This window comes from Eublepharis macularius, chromosome 9, assembly GCF_028583425.1.
Source record: "Eublepharis macularius isolate TG4126 chromosome 9, MPM_Emac_v1.0, whole genome shotgun sequence".
Taxonomy (NCBI): domain Eukaryota; kingdom Metazoa; phylum Chordata; class Lepidosauria; order Squamata; family Eublepharidae; genus Eublepharis; species Eublepharis macularius.
The window spans coordinates 4,760,180-4,783,498 of record NC_072798.1 but is presented as its reverse complement, the minus strand read 5'-3'; the positions used below and the strand labels follow the sequence as shown (position 1 = coordinate 4,783,498).

The 23,319-nt window shown below is 45.0% G+C and overlaps 1 protein-coding gene across 2 annotated transcripts in view; it reads left to right on the top strand.

The window, feature by feature from the left end:
* ANKRD16 (ankyrin repeat domain 16) overlaps positions 1-19,940 on the top strand; it is a 33,775-nt gene extending 13,835 nt beyond the window's left edge. For both annotated transcript variants that reach the window (XM_054987844.1, XM_054987846.1), the window contains exons 4-8: positions 4,361-4,403; positions 7,325-7,433; positions 7,937-8,050; positions 15,416-15,494; positions 17,195-19,940. In XM_054987844.1, coding sequence (XP_054843819.1) covers positions 4,361-4,403; positions 7,325-7,433; positions 7,937-8,050; positions 15,416-15,494; positions 17,195-17,355 — 506 coding nt within the window. In that variant the 3' untranslated portion in view covers positions 17,356-19,940. The remainder of the gene's footprint in view (positions 1-4,360; positions 4,404-7,324; positions 7,434-7,936; positions 8,051-15,415; positions 15,495-17,194) is intronic.
* Positions 19,941-23,319: the final 3,379 nt, after the last annotated feature.

Here is a 23,319-nt window from a genome sequence, read left to right as displayed (position 1 = left end):
TTAGAAATGGAAACGTCCAAAAACCAGTGGGAGAACACTTCAATCTACCAGGACATTCCACCAAAGACTTAAAGGTCGCTGTGGTTCAACAGAAACCTTTCAAAAACAAAATCCAACGGGAGGCTGAACTGGAATTCATATGCAAATTTGACTCTGTCAAGCTGGGACTGAATAGAGACTATGAATGGTTATCTCATTATCACAGGTAACTGATTTCCTTTACAGAGGCGTGGTCTAGGGGGGCCCAGTGACGCCTGGTGTGGGCTTTCGGGGACCACAGTTCTCTTTGTCAGATGCATCTGGCAGGGAGAGCTGTGGTTATCGAAGGCTTATACCACATAGTAATTGGATGCTTTCACTGCTGCAAACTAACACGGCAAACTGACTCCACACCAAAAGGAGATGTTTACATTTACTAGCAAAGGAATGTTTGGGTTGCCTCCCCGCTAATTGCATCCTGTCCCCTTGTGATATATGTCCCCTTCTTTCTCCCCTCTCTCCCCTCCTCTTCTGTATTTGACCAGTTCGGATCATGCATCTGACGAAGAGAACTGTGATTCTCGAAAACTTATGCTACAATAAAATTGGTTAGTCTTAAAGGTGCTACTGGACTCTTTTTGATTAAAGTTCCCATAGCACGCATTACAAAGGTATGTTTCTTACCTACCTTTTCATGAAACTTCTTTCAGCCAAAACTCTGATTTGCTATCCAGGATAGCACTTTTTATGTTATCTTATGCAGAAATTGAAGATCTTTTTCACGTGATAGCATAAATAAACTATGATTGGTTTAAGAATTAATTCAGTATTTGTATTTTCAATCATATCACATTCTGTTTAGCCAAAAAGTGACGGTATGTCCAAATTCAAGATAAAAAATATAAATCAGTAAAAATGACAGAAGACGTTTAGTGAGCGGATCATTATTGGCCCATTCTACAATCAGAGAACATTTATCTTGTTAACTGCCCACTCTTTTTAATTAGCTGTCAAAGGTGAAAGAACACCTGTGTGGTTATACCACAAGTTAGAAAAAAACTACAAGAAAGTTCATACAGCGTCCATACAAAGTTCATGCAGCATTCATATAAAGCTCACTACAATTACGTATACAATTACGCTAAATATAATACACTCTTTTTTAAATGAAATTTTACTGAAGAACCGTATACAACTAATTAATTATAATACATAACCAAGCAAAAATACTATTTGAAGTATATTATCTCAACTCCTTATAGAGTATCTACATAGCACATTCATCCTAACTTATAATTTACATTAGATGTTGGTAACACGGTGTTATAGCTGGTCCTGTATTTAAACTATGTTCTTCTTTTTCCCCTTTACTTTACAATACAATCATTACTTAATGCTATAATACAAACAACAATATCTGGTTTCTCAAGTTCTTCGAGGTCTTCTGTCTTCTTGAATTAATCCATATAATACAACTGATTATCAAAAAAGATATATATAAAGAAACTCAGAAAACTGAGCAGGTCTGGGGAAGCCACATTTCCTGACAGTTGCTGTTGGCTAGATCTGAGCTGAGCGATCCCTCCAGTTCTGCAGGGCTGTTCAGCTTGGTTTGCTTATGAGCCATTTTAATTTCCTGGTCTACTCCTGGGCAACCTCACATAGAGAGTCTCGCGACCTTCTAATCTAGAGGTTGCCAAAGTTTGTAGGTGGACCTGGGCTTAGCAATGGGTCCGATCTGGTACGCAAAAGGGTGCTGTTGAATGACCCCGGTAGCCAGCCCAGAAGGAAAAGAAGGGGGTGGAGGAAGCGCTGTGGAATATGGGACTTGCCGGCAAGCAATGGCAGAGAGGGAGAAGAATTGGCTCCTTGGCCCGGCATCTCCAACCGCCTTCCCCAAGAGGCCTCCCATAAAACTCATTAGTGGGGGTTGTTTAGGGCGAAATACTTTCAGATCCATCACCCCACACCCTGCTTATCCATAGATCACTATTTTGTGGCTTAACCTACTCCGCAGGGCTGTTGTGAAGATAAAATCGGATAACCCCGATTCATACATATATGAAAGGAAGAGCAGGGAAAAACTGTAATTAAATACAAGTGCATCATTGGAGGGCTTTTGACACCAGAGAGAAGCACCACTGCTAGCTGAATCAAAAAGAGTCCAGTAGCACCTTTAAGACTAACCAATTTTATTGTAGCATAAGCTTTCGAGAATCAAGTTCTCTTCATCAGATGCCTGACGAAGAGAACTGTGATTCTCGAAAGCTTATGCTACAATAAAATTGGTTAGTCTTAAAGGTGCTACTGGACTCTTTTTGATTTTGCTACCACAGACTAACACGGCTAACTCCTCTGCATCTACTGCTAGCTGATTATCTCCACAGGATCCACCTCCATGTCTTGAGAGAAGGTCCCTTGCCCATTATGGTTCGGGACCCACATACCGGCAGCACCATCTCTCCCAATATGTTCTCATCCAGCAAAAGGGGGGGGGGAGATCTATCACTCATTCCATCCTGCAGGAGATTAAACACATCTGTGCCCCCATTTGGGTGCATTTTCCTTGCAGTTGCTGTGTTATTAAATGGCCCTGCTGACTGTGTTTCAAATGAGCTTTTATAAGCTCCAAAAGGCTAATTTAGGAGGACCTTCTGGGTTGATGGCCAAAGCTGACACATAGATGAGTCTTACAGATCTGAAGAGGTTGCAGGTTTGCATTTTCATTCTTGTTGATTGAATTATATCCCATTCTGTGGCTTAATTTTTTTTTTTACCTTATGGGGAAAAGATTGAATGAAAGGGCTGGGAAGGAATCAATCAATCAGTTAATTGTCTGGGATATATTTCAGCATAATTCCCAGGCTACTGTGATTCTTTAGGAAACAGTGAAGGGTACCTATGTTGCACCAATATAGATAAAAGCAAATGACAATAATCAATACTGAGCAATACTAGGCCAAGCACTTGTATTCTAGATGAACTTTCAAACTTTGCATGAACCATCTGTGTGTTTTTTTCTCTGTGTTAGGTAATTCTAACAGGTGTGCTTCAATCTTTTGGCAGTTAATTAAAATAGTGGACTCTATCGAGATTAATGTTCCTCTATCAGAGATTCAACCAATAGTGATCTCTCAGCTTAACTTTTTCTGACATTTCTCAGAGATTTATAGGGTTTTTTTTGCAAGTTTGCGTATAATGTCATTTTCTGGCTAATTAGAAGGTTATACGATAGAAATTATGAATATTCAATGAAGCATCAGACCAATTATTGTTTGTTTGTGCTATCATGTGAATAGACCTTAGATATTTGCATATGATGATGTATAAAATGCAAATTCAGATAGAATGTTAGAGCTCTGATGGAAGAAATCTCTTGAGAGAATTTAGGTGAGAATTTATCTTTACCTATGCATTTCATAGAAACTTTGATTATGTTAAACTTGGTATTTATTAGGAAATGTTAGCAAACTTATTTCTTACTGACTTTCTGTGTTCTGTTTTTATAGGATTTATATTAATAACCATTTATATTTTGATTACTTGCTTCATTAAAAAACTAGGGTGTATTTTCAGTAAAGTGAAATAAACTCTAGACGGGTGTCTGTGTGCTTGATTAGGAGTTGCAAAGCAATATTGAACCCTATATAAATAAATGTACTGATAAACAGGTGGTTCAAAGAACTTATCTGTTTGACAGGTCTGAGAACTAGTAGCTGAAAGCTTTCCAAGAGAAAAGATACATCTTTCTTTTGGTTAAGTAGAAGCTTAGTTTCAGACACGGGCAAAAGCTTCTTACACCTAGCTACGGAGGCAATCTTCCTATCATATGACAAGCCCAAGTTGAACAGTGAGGCAAGGAGGTCTGGAAGCCCTGAACTTGCAAGGACCGCTTCGGTTTTGATTAAACCTTCTGTTGGGTTGAGAAATCAAAGCTGGAGCACAGTTCAGGGGCAGTGACTCTAAGATTACTGATCACGCTGGGTCTGCTTTCATGATGGTTCTCGCTGGTACTGAGTACCAGCCCCTAAGAGGGGGAATGGGTGAAAATCGGCACAACCTTATATGAGAACTGGCACCTGTATCGCTTAGTGAGGCTATGAATAAATATTAATAAAAATGTGGATATTCGTTCATGACCAAAATGGTATGATAAGTGCCACAGTCCAAGAACATGCATTCTCCTTTTTTTTCTCCGAGAGTTTAAAGTGGGTAGTAATTTTGGTCTGCGGTAGAACAGCAGGGTTGGAGTCCAGTGGCACCTTAGAGACCAACAAGATTTTCAGAGTGTAAGCTTTCGAGTGTCAGATCTGCCTTCTTCAGGGTTTCCCCCCCCCCCATCTCTGTAATTTGGAAATTGTCTTTCTTTTCCTTCCCACAGCAATGCACGGCTGCCTGGAGGTAGTGAAAGCGCTCCTCGAGCGGTAAGCAGACTTCCTGTTCTTGTTTCCTGCCCATCTGACTCCCAAATGCCTTCCTCGTTTTGCCTTCTCATTCTCGCCAACCTCTCTCCTCCTTTTAACCAACCTCTACTCAAACCGGCCTTTTTATCGCAAAGCAGTGGTTTGGATTACTACATGTTGTTCAAATCTGTCCAGCAGGAGTGCCGGTGCACGTTAATTTGGGGCAAAGAGTTCCGCAGGCTAAGAATTTCAGCTTTCACTTAGAGCCAAGCCACAAGTGACGAATGACACTTGCCTGGCAAGTGAACAGACACACGTGTATTCCTCCCTGTTCACTTGCCCTCCACTCGCGCTCCACTCGATCACGTAGTGGATAATTTGGAACAGGGAGGAATGCACGTGAGTCTGTTCACTTGCCAGGCAAGTGTCATTCGTCACTTGTGGCTTGGCTCTAAAAGATGCAAGATTCTAGCTCTTAAATTTACAGAGAATAGAGAGTGAGGATGATTCAGGAGCTGTTAGATAGAAATCATGGCTCAATAGTAGAGTGTCTGTTTGGCACACAGAAGGTCCTAGGTTCAATCCCCGGCATCTCCATCTGCTTATTGTTGTTGTCAAAATATTAAATATTAAAATATTAAAAATTAAATTAATAAAATACTAATTATTAAAAGGTACGCTGTTCCAAGTAACGCAGTCTTCTACAGAACTGCAAAAGACGGCGGTACTTGGAACAGCGTACATATTACGCCAATATCTGGTTGATACTTAGGTCTCCAGTGGAAACTTGTATCAGCGTAGCAAGGCCAATCAATAATAACGTGACCTCTGCTTATTGTTGATTGTGTTTCGGATAATTCGAATAACAACAACAACATTAGATTTTTAAACTGCCCTTCATGATAACTTAACACCCACTTGGAGCAGTTTACCAAGTATGTTGTTGTTATCCCCATGACAATCACGCTGTGAGGTGGGTGGGGCTGAGAGAGCTCTGAGAGAGCTTCACCTAGCTGGCTTCAAGCAGAGGAGGGGGAATCAAACCCGGTTCTCCAGATTAGAGTCCTGCCGCTCTTAACCACTACACCAAACTGGCTAAAAGGATCAGGTAGCAGTTGATGTGAAAGACCCGTCTGAGACCCTGGAGAGCAGCTGCCAGTCTGAGCAGACAATACTGACCTTAATAGACCAAGGGTCTGATGGTATAAGGCAGCTTCATGTGTCTGCTCTGCCTGGCAGCATCTCTCCAGGGTCTCAGGTTGAGGTCTTTCACGTCACCCGCTACCTGGTCTTTTTAAAGCCAGACAGGTGGGAACTGAGCCTGGGGGCTTTTGCCTGCAAAGCAGAGGTTCTGCCGCAGAACCACAGCCCCATCTCTTCACTAGAAACAGAGCTTGTGCAAAGTCAGATGAACTGAGCCCCACAGCTGGGCCATGTGTTCATATAGAAGGAAGAGCCCTGCAGGATTTCCTGGGGTCAGGAGGAGGCAGAGTTTCAGTGCCTCTTTGCTTAGCTGCTGCTATATTGATTGAGCAGAATAAAAGGGCTGCTAACCATTCTAGATGGCAACAGATCTGTGATTGAACTCACACTTTGGAAAAGAAAGCTAATAGCAGTTGGGGGGGAGGTGGGGAGGGGGCAGGGTTTGAATCTGGAGTAGGGTTGCCAGCAAGCCTGGAGAGAAGAAAATGACCTGTCCCCTTAAGCAGTAAAAAGTCCAGTAGCACCTTTAAGACTAACCAAATTTATTGTAGTATAAGCTTTCGTGCACCACAGCTCTCTTCATCAGATACATAAGAGAGCTGTGGTTCTCAAAAGCTGACGATGTGGTTCTCAAAAGCTGGTGATGTGGCTTTCAAAAGCTGACAGTGCATCTGACGAAGAGAGCTGTGGTTCTCAAAAGCTTATGCTACAATGAAGTTGGTTAGTCTTAAAGGTGCTACTGGACTTTTTACTATTTTGCAACTACAGACTAACACAGCTAACTCCTCTGGATCTCTGTCCCCTTAAGAGAGGCTAGATGGGATGATATTTACCAGGTGATGTAGTTTACCTCCATGCCATGAAAAACTTCACCTGCCTATTTCCATGCATTAAGCCTCTATTAAAGGGGCAGGACAATTTTTTCCCACAGGGAAGTTTAACCTTTTCCTCTACGCTATTTTTTTCATTTAAATTACCCTTCAAATCTACTCTCAGGGGTGGGGGAAGAATGACATACCGGTCAATTTAAATCACCCTCCCGACCTTCTGTTTACTAAATAGCAACTTCAGGGGAGGAGTGATTTAAATTGGGAAAACAGCATAGGAAAAGGTTAAAGAAATCCTCCACCATGTCCCTTTGAAAAACACACACACACCTGTGATTGCTATTAGCGTACTCTCCCAATCCAATCAGAGATCCAACTCCGTTGCTTTAAGTACGTGTTCCTATGTACTACCTGTTACTTTAAGTGTGACCCTACCAGGTAGTTCTGTGTTGTCAGTCCTAGAATTGCTTTTGCTCCGTATCAGCATTTCTTCAGCTCTGTACTGGATTTTTGCTAATGTTATATCTTTTAAACTTGCATTTATTTAGCCTACCTACAGCATTCTTTATTAAAATGTCCTTGACTGTGCTAATCTCACAGTGTGTAATCCGTCTTGAGTCTCAGTGAGAAAGACAGGTAGGTAGGTAGGTAGGTAGGTAGGTAGGTAGGTAGGTAGGTAGGTAGGTAGGTAGGTAGGTAGGTAGGTAGGTAGATAGATAGATAGATAGATAGATAGATAGATAGATAGATAGATAGATAGATAGATAGATAGATAGATAGATAGATAGATAGATAGATAGATAGATAGATAGATAGATAGATAGATAGTATTTTCACATGCACTGTATAATCCACCTTGGATCTCTGTGAGAAAGGTGGAATTATTATTATTATTCCTGTTCTTCTCCCAAGGTGTCAGTACAAACCTGATAGCCCAGACCAATGTGGAGTCACTCCCTTTATGGATGCAGTTCAGAATGGGCACCTGGGCATCGCGCGCCTGCTCCTAGAGAAGCACAAGGTATGTGCAAGTGACAACAGAGGTGGGAAGTACTTTCCAAACCTGCAAGTTGGAGCCTGGTAATTCTGGTGCCCTCCAGGACCAAATTGCAAGGCTGCCAAGAGGCATCATACACCCCCAGACATTCCCTTTGGGCGCCCCCCCCCCCCCCGCTGTTATCCAGTCCTAACCCAAACATCACACGGAACAAATTGCATGCCCCCCTCCTCCCCTGCAGGTGACCAGGAATGTATTTTGGCACCTCTTGTCTAAATCTTTAAAGGTAGACGAGTTCCCAAATTGAGAAGAAATGAGGGTTCCAAAGGTGGGGACATTTGCAAAGGGAGGTCCAAGCCTTATATAGAATGCGGACAGGGACCATGGATGTTTTTTTAAAAACCAGGCCCTACAAAAAATTCCTAGTGTATATTTCAGCAAGTCTGTTCAGGAGAGCTTCCTTGGAGATTGTGACTTGGGATATTAAGCGAGTTTTCCACTCAAGTCTTTATTCCTTCCTCCTTCAGGCTTGTTTCACGGCTAGAGACGCGCTGGGCGCTCAGCCGTTGCACCACGCGGCAGTCACAGCTCAAGACGATGCCCTTCGGTTCCTCGTTTCAGATCTGAGCGTCGATGTCAATGTAAGAGCCACCTCGCTCCGGATCGCTGCCCTACATTACGCTGCCAAGGTTCTGTCTTTTCCCCTTTGAGGCGCTAGAGGGGCGACTGCAGATAAAGTCAGGCATTGCTTTCACAAGAGACGTTTGTCGCTTTAAAAAAAGGTCATGTAATGGTTTCCAACCTAACCATGCCACAGTGTCTGCATGCTCCTAGGAATACCACTTGCGCCATCTTCCATTGCAGGCAAGGCCCTTCCACTTGGAGGAGGTCTGCTTCTCAGTGGGAACAAGAGTGGGAACTCGATCACTGTGAAATCCTCTGGGCTGGTTCATGCACATGTGCGTGTCCAGTGAAATGACTGGATCTCTCCACACCAGAGGACTAGCAATTGGCCTCTCAGTGTAACCTACCTCGCTGGGTTGCTGTGCAGATAAAATGGAGGAGGGAAGAACCACATACAGTACCCTGACTGAGCAACTTGAGGAAAGAGAGCAGGATAAATATGAAATAAATAAATGATGATTCAAGACAGGTGCTTTCAGAGGTGTTCTACCTCTGTCAGCCCATTCACATGTCTAAACTGTCGCCTGATGAGCGTAATATTTTAATTCACTTGTGTGAATCGTTCCTGAAAGACGACAGCTTTCTGGATTATATTTTGCACCTGATCACTGGGATTATACAGCCAGGGAGTATAGTGAGATTTTAAAACGGCTGTTTCCAGCATTAGCAAGACAAATACTTAGTATTTTGGTAGCACTTCTGAGTGATCAAAGCACTCTGTATACATTGTCTCAGTGATCCTTACAACAGACATGCAAGGTAGGTCTTTTATCCCCTGAGAGGGGGCTGAAGTGGAGCAAATATGACTTCCTTGAGATCACTAACTTGAGTTCATGGCAGAGGTGAGATTTGAATGATGGAGCTCCGGGCTAAGCCTCTTAACCATTATAGTACCGGTAGCTCTCATTACCCCCTACATGATGCACTGGCACATAGTCTGCTGCTAGGGAGCCCAAGTAGTGTAGTGGTTAGTGCCAGACTAGGGTCTGGGAGCCCAGGTTCAAATCCCCACTCCACAGTGCTATAGAAGCTTGCTAGGTGACCTTGGGCCAGTCACACACACAGACATACTCAGCCTAATTCTCCTCACAGGGTTGTTGTGCGGATAAAATGGAGAAGGGGAGTATATTGTAAGCCACTCTGAGTTCCCACTGGAAAGAAAAGTGGAGTATAAATATTCACACATTAGTACAGTGTTTGGCTTAGAGCCTCTTTACACGACACGCAGGTGTTTGTCAAGTGTAGGGAGACATAATGTTATCCAGGAAGCATAGTTTTAAAAGACAGAGCCTGCAGAGATCGCTCCTCAGAGGGTTTGGTAATTTCATCTTTGCTTCCGAAGGTTCTGTCAAGTTCACCTCTCCAGTCTCAAACTGTGTGGGATCGTGCCAGAGGGCATGGAAATGGGCTGGAACTGCCTTCCAGAGCCAGGCTTGGACCTGGAGAGGTTACAATGGGCTGAAGTTTCCCTTCTGGCATTTCACAGCCTCTTCACACAGCTCCAGTGTATAGCAAAGCCTTTGCCCTGCCACCAACTCTGTCTTTTTAAACTACCCTTCCCATGTAACATTGCATCTCCCAACACGTGTTCTTCACGTGTCAAATGTCTTGTGTAGAGAGACTCTTAAGAGACAAACATTTGAATGTTCTCCAGGGTGTCCCTAGCAGCAGCCTGGTGAGTCACTCCATTCCTGCTTCACACGGCTGGTCTGTTCTCCCTGCACTCTTCTGGACCGTATAGAAGCAGATGCACCGTGGCATCCCAAACAGATAATCGACCCCATGGCTGGTGAAGGCTCAAATTTCTCACCCCTGCTAGGTCAACCCCCAAATCCCCATTTCGGTGTTGTTTCTCGTTTGCCTGAATCACACCCACGAGTCTTCATCTCCTTTTGCTTCTTTTTGAATTTTCCACATGGCGTTTCCAAATTTTTAGTGTTGCTTTTGTGTAAGACTAAGGTTACAGCGTCATCAAAAAGATGGGCTGGGAACGCCAGCAACAAATGTGGGTGAGATGAAAAGGCGGAGAGTGACAACAGAAATGAAAAACCACGTGAGCCACGTTTGCACACACCTAGCGAAGACGTTGCATGTGGCTGCAGTCTCTTTTGGCCTTTCCGACTTGCTCCCTCAGAGGGGGAGGGGCTTTGTCCTCCATGGGACTTCTGTTTGGCTCATGGCTCCATGAAGAGGTTCTCAGATGTTCCAGAAATACAAGCGTCAGAGAGAATGGAGGTCTGGCAAACTCCCTGCCTCACCTGTCTGTAGGGAAAGGAGAGAGAGATCTCTCAGGAAGTGTGATTGTGGGCAGAGGTCTTTCAAGTTCCTCACTTGCTTTCCTCGAGACGAGGGCAGGTGGCCATGCAGGGTGGAGACAACTTCATCAACACTTTCTGTTTTGCTCCAATCAGTCCCGATGACTTCTGCTTTTCGTTTCTCGTTGGGCTTGTGTGGTATGTTAATTTAGAGAAGGAGCGGAGAAATCCCGGTCGTGTGCCCAGAGATCTCCTGGAATTACAACTGATCTCCGGTAGAAAACAGCAAGAGTCTAGTAGCACCTAGAAGACTAACAAAAATTGTGGTAGGGTTTGAGCTTCCGTGAGTCACAGCTCACTTCTGCAGATACCAAGAAAGCTCATACCCTACCCCAAATTTTGTTAGTCTTATAGGTGCTACTGGATTCTTGCTCTTTTCTACTGCTACAGACAGACTAACGTGGCTACCCATCTTGAACTGATCTCCAGACTGCAGAGGTCAGTTCCCCTAGAGAAAACGGCAGCTTTGGAGGGTAGACTGTGGCAGGGCTTTTTTTCTGGGAAAAGAGGTGGTGGAACTCCGGACCGCACAACAACGTCACTTTGGGTCAGCTGGAACAATGGGGGGAGTTTTTTTGGCCACATGGTGGGTGGCCCCGCCCCCTGATCTCCAGACAGAGGGGAGTTTATATTGCCCTCTGCGCCACATGGCTCCCCTCTCCCCTCTGTCTGGAGATCAGGGGGCGGGGCCACTGGCCATGTGACCATTTTCAAGAGGTGCCGGAACTCCGTTCCCCCGCGTTCCTGCTGAAAAAAAGCCCTGGACTGCGGCATCATATCCCTGCTGGGTTCTCTCCCCTCCCAAACTCCCCTCTCCCTAGGCTTCACCCCCAAATCTCCAGGAATTTTCCAACCTGGAGTTTGCAACCTTAGGCTACAAGCAATCTGAGGAATCCACATCCCAGCCTCTGCTCCAGCATCTCTTGATATTAGCAACCACGACCGAGGCCTTTCCTCCAACTTCCCTACTTGAACGTTCTCCAGTTACCAAGGTTACGCTTTGATTACAAGGGAGAGAAAGCCTGGGGAAAAAATACTTCCTGTTAACCAAAGCAGTTGGCTAGGTGGCCGGTATGCATCTCTGGTTGACGGCTTTCCCAGAATCATTAGATTCTTTCACTTGAAAGTCAATTACTTGATTCTGCTGTCATGCCACGGTAGCCAAGGCACGCTTCTTCTCTGCACTCGTATGCTTGGAAAAGTAAGACAAAAGAAATCTTTTTAAATTTTTTTAATTATTTTTTAATTTTATTTTATTACAGCAAACGACAAGCAAAGGGTCACATAAAGAAACAAAAACATAAAAACAAATAAACAAGAACATAGAGGGAGACATACCATTTAAACATTTTACAGAATTTTTTTTCTTATTACTTTATAACTCTTCCGTAATACCCATAACTAAACATATAACTTCGACTTTACTGCGAAGATATCTGCATTTTTTCTGCTTACTTCAGCCTGTCATTTGTTGCCAGTCTTATAACTCTAATTTTCAAATCCACAGATCACTTCTCTTTTATATACAGAAAGTCCGTGAAAGGTTTCCAGATCTTCACAAAATTTGCTGTCGTTTTGTCCCTCAGCAGTTCCGTTTATTTTGCCATTTCTTGCAATCTCCAACATCTTTATTAGGCAATCATCTACTGTTGGCAATTTATTCGATTTCCAATATTGTGCATAATTTATTCTTGCAGCCGTTGTCATATATCTAATTATTATTATTATTATTTATTTTATCATATTTGTATTCCGCCCTCCCCACGAGCAGGCTCAGGGCGGATAACAGCATTAAGACCATTTAAAACGTTCCACAATAAAACATTTAAAAGCATCATACAAAAATATAAAAAATAGCAGCACTCTTTTTCCTGATGGCGGCAGTCAAAATTCCAAATTCATTTTCTATTGAAATATCCACTAAACTCAATGGACACATCTCTGGCTTTAGTTATAAGTTGCTCTTTAATATTTTTTGCAGTGTTAGATGTATTTGTTTCCAGTACTTTTTAGCAACCGGACAGGACCACCACATATGGTAGAAGGAACCCTCATTTTTTTTTACACTTCCAAAAGAAATCTCAAACAGCCTGGCTCTACAGTGAAAGGGAAGGGCCAAAGTTAAGGATTGTCTGTTCTGAAGCTGCCTAACTAAGGCCCAGTTTTTAATGTGATGCCAACTGCAGCAAAAAGGCTGACCTCTGAGACGTTAATGTTTGCAGCTTGTTTAAATTGTGCACAGGTGGCAGCCAAATGGAAGTGAGAGGCACAAAGTGCATGGGGCATTTGCTTTTTCCTCTGCCAACATAAGATTGCTCCCTCGGAACGCAACTGTGCGAAAGCCAGTCCACTTTGCAGTACAAACTATTCTCGCACAACTATTCGGCATGCAGTTCTGATTATTTTTTCCATGCAATATAAGGTTTACAAGGTTTTCAGTGGTAAGCAATGAAAAGTGGCAGAAAGGATGCAGAGAATTCACTCCTTGTTAACAGATATATAGATACCTTCGATTGGGGCACCTATGGGGGCTATGGTGCCTATTGATGACTTTTCTGGTGCCCGTCAAGTGTTAGAAAGTGGGCGAGGGCAAGTGGGATTTGTAATTAGCTGTACAGATTTTTGAAAGTTGCTTCAGCAGCAGCCGAAACCACAGCACAAGGATCTTCCATGCGTGACGGAAGGTAAACTGTGTGTATGCAAGAAATTGTTTTTTAAAAAATATTTGCATTTTAAAAGGCCGCCTGTTAACAGAGCTTCTGCCTGAAACGTTGAAGAGTTACTATTAGGATTGTGCAGGATTTCACTTCCTGATATTTTGTGGTTTGCTCCACCCCCTCTGGAAGCCATTTTGTGGTTGCACCTACCACCCTGTGTCAGAATTCCAAAGGTTCTATCAGAGTCAGAAATAATAGGCGCTCTGCATTAGATTTATTCCACCCTATTTTCAGGGAGCTCAAGATAGAGTTGCCAGCATAAGTCTGGCGACGAGTAGGGTTGCCAAGTCCCTCTCCCCTCTAGCTGGGAGGGTAGGGTGCCTGGCACTTACCTCGTGTTGGGCACCCGGTTCTTCTTTGCTGGGGCTGATGTGGTGACGTCACTGCGGTGGCTGCAGAAGCAGTCCCGCACGGGGCCAATTTGGCCCATTTGGGGCCAAAGCGCATAAGGCACGATAAATATATTAGAATGACCTTGTGGGGTTGTTGTGAATGTGAAGGACTACATTTTGTGCATACAGAAAAAGCTTGACAAAAAGGTGACATGGGAGGTGCTGTGTCTCGGAAGTAGAGCACGTACTTTGCATTCAGGTGGTCCCTGGAATATCCAGGGCAAAAATCTTGAAAATTAGCAGGGCTAGGAATGATCTTTTTCTGCCCGAGACCTTTGTGGTGGTGGGGGGGGGGGGGGCTGCCAATTAAGTCAATACTGAGTGATATGGATCAATGGGTTGGCTCTGTATAAGCCATGACTGCGTGATCAGTAATGCTGGCTGGCTGGTCACTTCCATGCTCTGATTTATCTCTTAACAGGTCATCTGTGGCTAACTGAAGATTTATTGAGGGGGACTTCGTCTCAATAAAAATCAGGGTTGCTTCCTAGTTGTAAAGCAGCCCAAATTAGGGTTGTTATAGGGTGAGGAAGTTCTCTTTCCGAAATTCAGTTTTTAGATATAGCCATGAATTCCTCTTATTCTCTCTCTCCCTATTTTAAGCGCAGGATTTCTCTTTCATTTCTCTTTGAAATGAAAGACTTTTGTAACTTCAGCCCTGGCAGTTGTTTTATATTATACACCTGAGGTTGGTGCGCGAGCAGGTTGGGCTGTGAACCAGCACTCTGCTGGTTCGACTCCCACTGCTGCCATGGGCTCAGCAAGTGGCCTTGGGTAAGTGGTTGGGTTGCGAATCAGCACATTGCTGGTTCAAATCCCACTATTGCTGTGAGCTCAACAGGCTGGAATGTGACGATAATAATAACACTGACTGTTGACTGCTCTGAGTGGGGCACTGTTGAAGAAGCAGAAGAATTCCACTACCTGATGTTCTTGTAACAGTCCTCGTCCACCAATTTTGCATGATTAATATCACGTTTCAGGTGTAGAGAATGATGCATGTTCATTAGTTTTCGTGCTTGTCGATCCAATTTTCCAATCTATTATTCCAGCTGGATATCCGATCACTGGAATCGCCCATGTATGTATGGCCTTGATTGAATTTCCACCCATAAATACATGGGCGATTCCAGTGATGGTGATGGTGATGATATGCTCGGAGGACCTGTCTCTGAGCATCTCCACAGTGTGATTCTGAAATTTCGCAGAACCTCTCTTCAAATTTCCATTTGATCAAAAAGGAATCAATTACAAACTGACTCCAAAGTCCTAATCAGGGGACACAAGGATTTCAAGGAGAACCTGGGTAAAGAGGAATGAAGAGGATTTCTCTTCACGACCCTCGCCCACCAAATAGCCCAGTTGTGCCCAGGCTGGTCAGTGCTTGGGAGCTAAGCAGGGTTGGTCACCGCAGTCAGTACTTGGATGGGAGACCTCCAAGGAAGATGAGGCTGCCTATGCAGAGGAAGGCAAAGGTACACCGCCTCTGCCGATCCCTTACCTGAAAAGCCCCATGTATGAGGTCCCCATGAGTTGGTTCTGATTCCACAGCAACTTCTTCTTCCTAGCTTTGAATCTAGCCCAGTGAGCTAAGACTGCCTTGTCCACACAGGTGTTCAAAGGAGAGGAGGGAACATTGCATGAACACATGGAGTTGCCTTATATTGAATCAGACCGTTGGTCCATCAAGCTCAGAATGGCATCAGGTCTTTCCAGAGTCTCTTCCATCCCCTATTACCTGTTCCTGTTAACTGGAGACGCTGGAGATTGAACCTGGAACCTTTTGCATGCCAAGTAGATGCTGTCCTGCTGAGCTATGGCCACTCCCCTAAGCAGGAAATGAAATTTGTCACTTTTTGTCAATTGGCGTGATTGTGTCTTATTTGTTTCTAACTTAGGAAGGGCACACAAGCACTATCGAGACGCTTCTGTCCCTCGGCGCTGATCTAAACGCGAAGGATGGGAAAAATCGAACAGGTGATGGATGACCTTGCATATTTCATAATGGGATTATGATGAGGAGTTGTTAAAGTGCCTAGCAGGCAACATCAGAGCCTTGGGGAAATTGCCTTTATTTGTATGTGTTATTGGTAGATACTCTGGTGTGCTGTCGTGGCTAGTGTCAGACTAAGATCTGAGAACTCCAGGTTCAGATCTCCCCCCTCTTGAGTCATGGAAGCTTTCTAGGTGACCTTGGGCCAGTCACACACCTGCAGGCTAGCCTACCTCACAGGGTTATTATGAGGATAAAATGGAGAAGGGGAGAATATTGTAAGTTCCTGCCACCTGCCACCACTCACCTGGGCAGTGAAGGACGGGCCTCCTGAGGTGGCACAACGACATCACCTGCCCCAGAAGCACTGCAGCGCTTCGCATCAAGCCGATTTGAACCCCATACAGGCTAAAATCAGCCTGCTGCAAAGTGTGGGAGCACTCCCGCCCTGCATGGTGATGTCACTTCCTGGAAGTGACATCATTGCGTGGCCCTGGGAGCATGTGCATGCGAAGAAGTCCCCAAAGGGGAGTGTCAGGTCCCCCCTCCTACCATGAGGGTAAGGGGACCTGGCAACCCTAGACCCGAATTTTGCTCTCGTTTTAAATATGAGGACTCATAAAAACGGTAAATGCCATCTTAGAAAAGGTATTCCTCTGAATACAGAACTTTTTAAAAAAAAATTAAAACAGGTTTTTATTAGTATGCACAGACATGAAAATATGATCAACTAACTGATTAAAACTCATACAGTGGAAAAGAGCAAGAGTCCAGTAGCACCTATAAGGCTAAAAAAAATTATGGTAGGGTATGAGCTTTCGTGAGCCACAGCTCACTTCTTCAGATCGGATTCTGAAGAAGTGATCTGTGGCTCACAAAAGCTCATACCCTACCACAAGTTTTGTTAGTCTTATAGGTGCTACTGGACTTTTGCTCTTTTCTACTGCTACAGACAGACTAAGACAGCAACCTGTCGGATCTATCATAGAGTGGGTGTCTTCAGTCAGGCGATAGCCCTGACCGCTCAGCTTTGCATGATCAGACCTTGTCCATCTAACTCTAGACTAGGCATCTCCAACCTTTTGGAGCCTGTGGGAACCTCTGAAGGCGGACCCAACCCCAAATGGCCTCTACAGGAGGTGGAACCAAACCCAAAATGGCCACCACAGGAGGTGGAACCAAACCCAAAATGGCCACCACAGGAGGTGGAACCAAACCCAAAATGGCCACCACAGGAGGTGGAACCAAACCCAAAATGGCCACCACAGGAGGTGGAACCAAACCCAAAATGGCCACCACAGGAGGCGGAGTCAACACAGTAACTCCCTCCTCACTTTGCCAAAGAATCACAGAAGGGGAATAAAAAGAAACAAAAGGAAATCAAAGTGGGCGGAAGGGAGAAAGAGAAGGGGGGAATAAAAAAGAAAGGTGAAGGGGGAACGGAACCATAAACTGGATATTTACCAGTCTTCCTGATCCTCTAGCGGCTGTGGCTATTTCATTTGACTGAGGGCAGCCAATAACATGTCTTGCCTTACAAATGGCTCGGCCCACTTTCTGAAAAGCTGGGCAGGCATCAGGGGAAGTATTGATGGGCGCTATGGCACTCACAGCACTGCACTGTGGAACCTTGCTCTAGATTTAATTTTACTCCCATTTCCAATTTTTTTCCTCTTTCCCACAGCTCTTCACATGGCATGTGCAGGCCAGCATGCGGCATGTGCGCAAATTCTTCTGCGGGCAGGACTGCGGGACTCTCCAGACAATAGCGGAACATACGCGAGGCAGCTCGCAAAGAAGCCACACCTCCTCCAGCTTTTCAAAGAGATCAACACGAGTGCATGAATTTGGGGAAAGAAAATGGCTTATTTTGAGCATCGCCCCATTTTGTTCCATGATGAGCGGCGAATACGTTGCCGTTATTGAGAAATCGACATACACGCAGCGCTCCCGCAGCCACTGAAAGCCACTAAAGACAACCAGATCCCACAACCATAATTTCAGACTATTTGCAAATTGAATTATTCTCTCCGTTGTAGTTAAGAGTGAAAAGTCTAGCCTCGAGGTTACATGAATGACGGCCACCAGATTTGAATCCAAAGGAAAATGTTTACACCGTTTCATAAATTTATTTTTTAAAGGAGAAATAGCCCTTATTGATCGAATGAAAGATTTGGCAACAGTGCAGCAAACTCATAGACTGAGGGGGCTCAGTAGAGCTTTCGGGGGGAACAGGATTATAATAACACTACATGGTGAATGGTAGAAATTCAGCAAGGTAAGAAATATATGCGCATTTGCAAAATGAATTCACGTAGCTTCATGCTGTGGATTCCGTCAAGGCCCTGATTGGGCAGAAAGGTGGCGTAGAAATTTTGCAAATAAATAAAATAGACGGATGGACTTTACTTCTGCATTAAAGGCAATTACGTTAGCATCTGGCACGAATCCTAAGGCAAGGAGCTGATTTTGTGTTGTGGGAAAATATATTTATTGTCCATTGCTCCAACTGAGAGCCGGTTTGGTGTAGTGGTTAAGAGCGGCAGGACTCTAATCTGGAGAGCTGGGTTTGAGTCCCCACTCCTCCGCTTGAAGCCAGCTGGGTGACCTTGGGTCAGTCACAACTCTCTCAGCCCCACCCACCTCACAGGGTGTTTTGTTGCGGGGATAATATGACATACGTTGTAAACTGCTCTGAGTGGGTGTTAAGTCATCCTGAAGGGCGGTATATGAATCGAATGTTGTTGTTGTTGTTATACCAGGGATATAAACTTGCAGATTGGAACATAATCCCAAACCTGGCTGCAGATTTGACTCAGACGTAACAGCCTTTCCTGAAGCGTCTTCCCCAAGCACAGTTTCGGTGGGCCTGGCACAAACCTGTCACAAGGGGTCTCTTTTCAGATTCCATTTTAGCAATGGGTGTGCAGTGGTTAGAGTCATGCCAGGCTCTGGGAGGCCCAAGCTGGAATCCCCTCTCTGCCATGGAAGCTCGCTGGGTGACCTTGGGCTAATCACACACACTCTGCCTAGTCTACTTCACGAGGTTGTTGTGAGGATAAAATTGGACGAGAGGAGAAGGATGTAAGTCACTTTGGGTCCCCTTCGAGGAGAAAGGCGGGGTATAAATGAAGTAAACTAAATAAATGTTATATGAGCCAAGAAAAAAAATCTACTTTATTTCTGAAAGGCCTTAAATGGACCGTGTCAGGGCAATGATATGGTACAGCCGGCATAGCCTAGTGGCTATAGTATCAGACCAGATCTGGAAGGATGGGTTGAAATCCCCACGGAACCACAAAGCAATCTGTGTGACCTGGGGCCACTCTCTCTTGCCCTAGTGTAACTCACAAGGTTATTGTGACACGAAAATGGGAGGGGCGGGGGGAAGAACCAGCTATGCCGCCTGGAGCTCTTTTGAGGAAGGGCAGAATAAAAATGTAGTAGGCAGATAGATGGACTTGTAGTCTGTGCTGGGGAGCCCCTGGGGAGGGTGTAATGCCTTTAGCCAGCTTCATTTGATTTGACCACACATGCTCTGATCTCATCCAGGCTGGACTGCTGCAATGTGCCATAACCTGTGGCTGGCCTTGAAGACTGTGCAGAAATGTTGTGTTTCAGTACAGGAAAGTGCGATTGCTGAGGATTGTCTCTCACCAGTTTTTAAAAGCTCTAATGGCAGAACAGCAGAACACCACTGGTTGTCACGTATAGTTCCCAGCTAAGACCCATCCAATATACCATCAGTGTTCTACAACCCATCCTGGAAAGCGATGCCTCTTTCTCACAAGCCCTGGGTGGAAGACCTCTCCTTGCCTACAGACAGCCCCCCAACCTTAAACGACTTCTCACTTACAACCATGAATCGGCCAGCAGAGTCACCAACACAGGGACCAGACCCTGCAACAGACCCAGATGCCAGCTCTGCCCTTATATCTACCCAGGAAATATAATTACAGGACCCAATGGCGTCAACTACACTGTCTCTGGCTCTTGCAGCTGCTCATCCTCCAACGTGATATATGCCGTCATGTGCCAACAATGTCCATCTGTTCTGTACATTGGACAAACCAGCCAACCTCTGTGCAAAAGAATAAATGGACACAAATCTGACATTAAAAATGGCAACATCCAGAAACCAGTGGGAGAACACTTCCATCTACCAGGACATTCCATCAAGGACTTAAAGGTCACTGTAGTTCAACAGAAACCTTTCAAAAACAGAATCCAATGGGAAGCTGCTGGATTGGAATTCGTATGTAAATTTGACTCAGTCAGGCTTGGATTGAATAGGGACTATGAATGGTTATATCATTATCAGAAGTAACTGATTTCATTATCGGAAGCTACTGATTGCATCTACTCCCTGCTCCCCTCTCCACCTATATATCTGACCAGTTTCTTCTTACCCTCCATGCATCTGACGAAGAGAGCTGTGATTCTCGAAAGCTTATGCTACAATAAAGTTGTTTAGTCTTAAAGGTGCAACTGGACTCTTTTCTATTTTGCTACTACAGACTAGCACGGCTGACTCCTCTGGACTAATGGTATCTGCAAGCCGTGAATCGTTTGCCCTCCAAACTAGAACCAGTAACTCGCATGACAAATTATGGCCAGTTTTTAAACCGAGTGGCATCCACTCCTTGAGGCAATGAATTCCAAAAGGTGATTAAGCACAGCTCCAAGGAGTTCAAGGCAGATAATGGGGTCCTTCTTCCCTCTTCCATTTTATCCTCACAGCAACCCTGCAAGGTAGTTTAGGATTGACTGGGCAAGCTCGTTTAACAAGTTTCATGGCACATGAGGATTTGACACTGCATCATCTTCCTGGGCTGATTCTCTAACCACTAGACCACACTGACCCTATGAGGTAGGCTGGGTTGAGAGTGACAGGACAAAGGTTGGCAAGCACCCAGGTACAAGTCACACGGGCTAGTCCAGGACTCTAACCGTTACATCACACTGGTTCTTATTTTCATGCAGTCATCAAATAACTCCCATGTTACAGCCACTCCTTGATGAAAGCAGGCTGAACCAGTAATTCCACTGATAATTTTGGCAGCCAAACATCTATTTGGCACGCATGAGACAGCGGAGCCGCCGGACAGAGAAGCCAGCGTGATGCTGGCTAGCGCTCAGATTTTCAGCAGACACAGCACCCCGAGTCCCTTGGGCAAAGCTTTATTTTCGCTTTGCACAATGGCTCAGCTAGAGCAAGCCCAGCTTTCCCTCCCCCCATCTCTCTCTGTACTCTGCCTTCAGAAGAGGCGTGCCACACCCATGAACAGCTCATTTCCTAACTGCCCTGACCCGCCTCATGGCACTCGCCAGCTGTGCATTTCTCTTTTGCCTTGCGTTGGTGCTTTTGTGGGTGTTGATCTAACATTTTTAAAGCAATATTCCCCTCCCAACATGTGATCTCTAGGGCAGACCTAGACGGCCGGTGTGGCATTGCAGTTAGATTACTGGATCAGAACTAGTGAAATCTCGGTTCAAATCGTTGCTCTGCCATGTTGCTTGCTGGGTGACTTTGGGACAGTCACTCGCCCTCCGCCTAACCTACCTCACAGGGTTGTCGTAGGAATGAAATGGAAAAGAGGAAAGAAATGGAAAATTTTGCTTTTCAGTCAGATTGGCTACTAAAATGTGTATTGCTAAACAGTGCCTGACATTTTATTAGTTCCTAAGTATCATCATCATGGGTCCCAATTCTCTGTACTTATGTACGAATCTCACAGAGTCCCTGTTTACTCACAATCTCACAGGATGCAACGGTTAGCGTGAAGACAACTGTGACACAATCCCCTATGCCTGTTTACTCAGAAGTCAGTCCCAGGGAATGCAGTGGTGTTTACTTCCAGGTAAGCATGCACAGGATGGCATCTGAAGTACCCAACTGGACATATTGCAGAACTGAAAGTCGCTGTTCTACCCCAAAAAAAATTCAATTGGAAATGCCGGAGTAAAACTCATCAAGAAATTAAATGCGGTACTTTCCATGGTCATAGATGCAGAGGAGTTAGCCGTGTTAGTCTGTGGTAGCAAAATCAAAAAGAGTCCAGCAGCACCTTTAAGACTAACCAATTTTATTGTAGCATAAGCTTTCGAGAATCAAGTTCTCTTCGTCAGATGCATGGTACAGAGACTGGTCAAACTTCTCCTCCCTCCTCTTCTATATTTGACCAGTCTCTGTATCATGCATCTGACGAAGAGAACTTGATTCTCGAAAGCTTATGCTACAATAAAATTGGTTAGTCTTAAAGGTGCTACTGGACTCTTCAAGAAATTAAAGACTCTTTCAGTTTAGCCTAAATAGAGACTAGAATTTTTTTACTCGCTACAACTGAACCCACTTTTTAGAAACAGTGCAATCCTATGGACAGTTACTCTAGTCTAAGCCCCTTGAAATCAATTGACTTAGACTGGAATAATTCTGCACGGGATTGTGCTAATTGTCTTTTTGTAGCATGTTGTATCATACTTTAACCCCTTCCTAATATTCATTTGCCTTCTTCTGCAGAAGTGAGCTGATTCCGCTGTAGTAGCGGGGAGATAGTTGTGAATCTCCCGCATTGTGCGGGGGGTTGGACTAGATGACACTGGAGGTCCCTTCCAATCCTATGATTTTTTGATTCCCCAAAATTCCTGCAAAAGTTCAATGTTTGCCTTTAAGCAGCCAAGGAGCTTATGTTTTGTAGTTTGCTACCTTGACTAACCCCTCTGAAATTATCCTGAGCAGAAAAAACATCAATTTGTAATGAGAGTTGCCAGCTCCAGGTTGGGAGATTCCTGGAGATTTGGTCAAGACGGGTAGCCGTGTTAGTCTGTCCGTAGCAGTGGAAAAAGAGCAAGAGTCCAGTAGCACCTGTAAGGCTAACAAAATTAAGTGGTAAGGTATGAGCTTTTGTGAGACACAGCTCACTTCTTCATCTGAAGTGAACTTTCAAAATACGAACTCTCAAAAGCTCCTACCCTACCACTAATTTTGTTAGTCTTGTAGGTGCTACTGGACTCTTGCTCTTTTTCACTGCTGGAGAGTTGGGAGATGGAGCCTGGAGAGAGCCGGGTTCTGAGAGGAAGGCAGCTCAACGGAGTATAATGCTACAGAATCCACCCTCCAAAGCAGCCGTTAGCTCCAGGGGAGCTGATCTCCGTCGTCTACAGACGAGCTGCAATTTCGGGAGATCTCCAGCCACCACCTGGAGGTTGGCAATCGACTTTTACAAACGTTGCAACAGTTTTGATCAGGCATCTGATGAAGAGAACTTGATTCTCGAAAGCTTATGCTACAATAAAATTGGTTAGTCTTAAAGGTGCTACTGGACTCTTTTCTATTTTGCTACTACAGACTAACACGGCTAACTCCTCTGGATCTATGAACATTCTTGTCGAGAGCCATAAATAGCTCTCCCCGCTCCCTCCCTCCACCCCAGAAGCAGCAGCAGGCGCGGTTAACCATGCAATCCTAACCAGAGTTATCCGCTTCTACATCCGTTGAAAGCAACGCGCTTAGAGCGGCAGAACTCCGCCCGGGACCGCTCCGCAACCCTAGCAGCAGCTCTTCTCGCGCGTGCGCCCCAGCCCCAACCGCAGCGCCCCCAAAGCGTGGCATTCTTCCGCCCCACCCCCTCCCCGACCGCCCGCCAATCAGGACGCGCAGAAACGGCCGGGCTCGCGGGACGTTGCCTAGGCGACCAATGACAGCGCGGCTCCGCGCGGCGCCCCTCCTCTCCCCGCCCGCCCGCGGCTCATGGCGGAATTTGGGGCGCGTCGGGGCCCCGCCCAGGCCCCGCCCCCTCACCCCGGCCC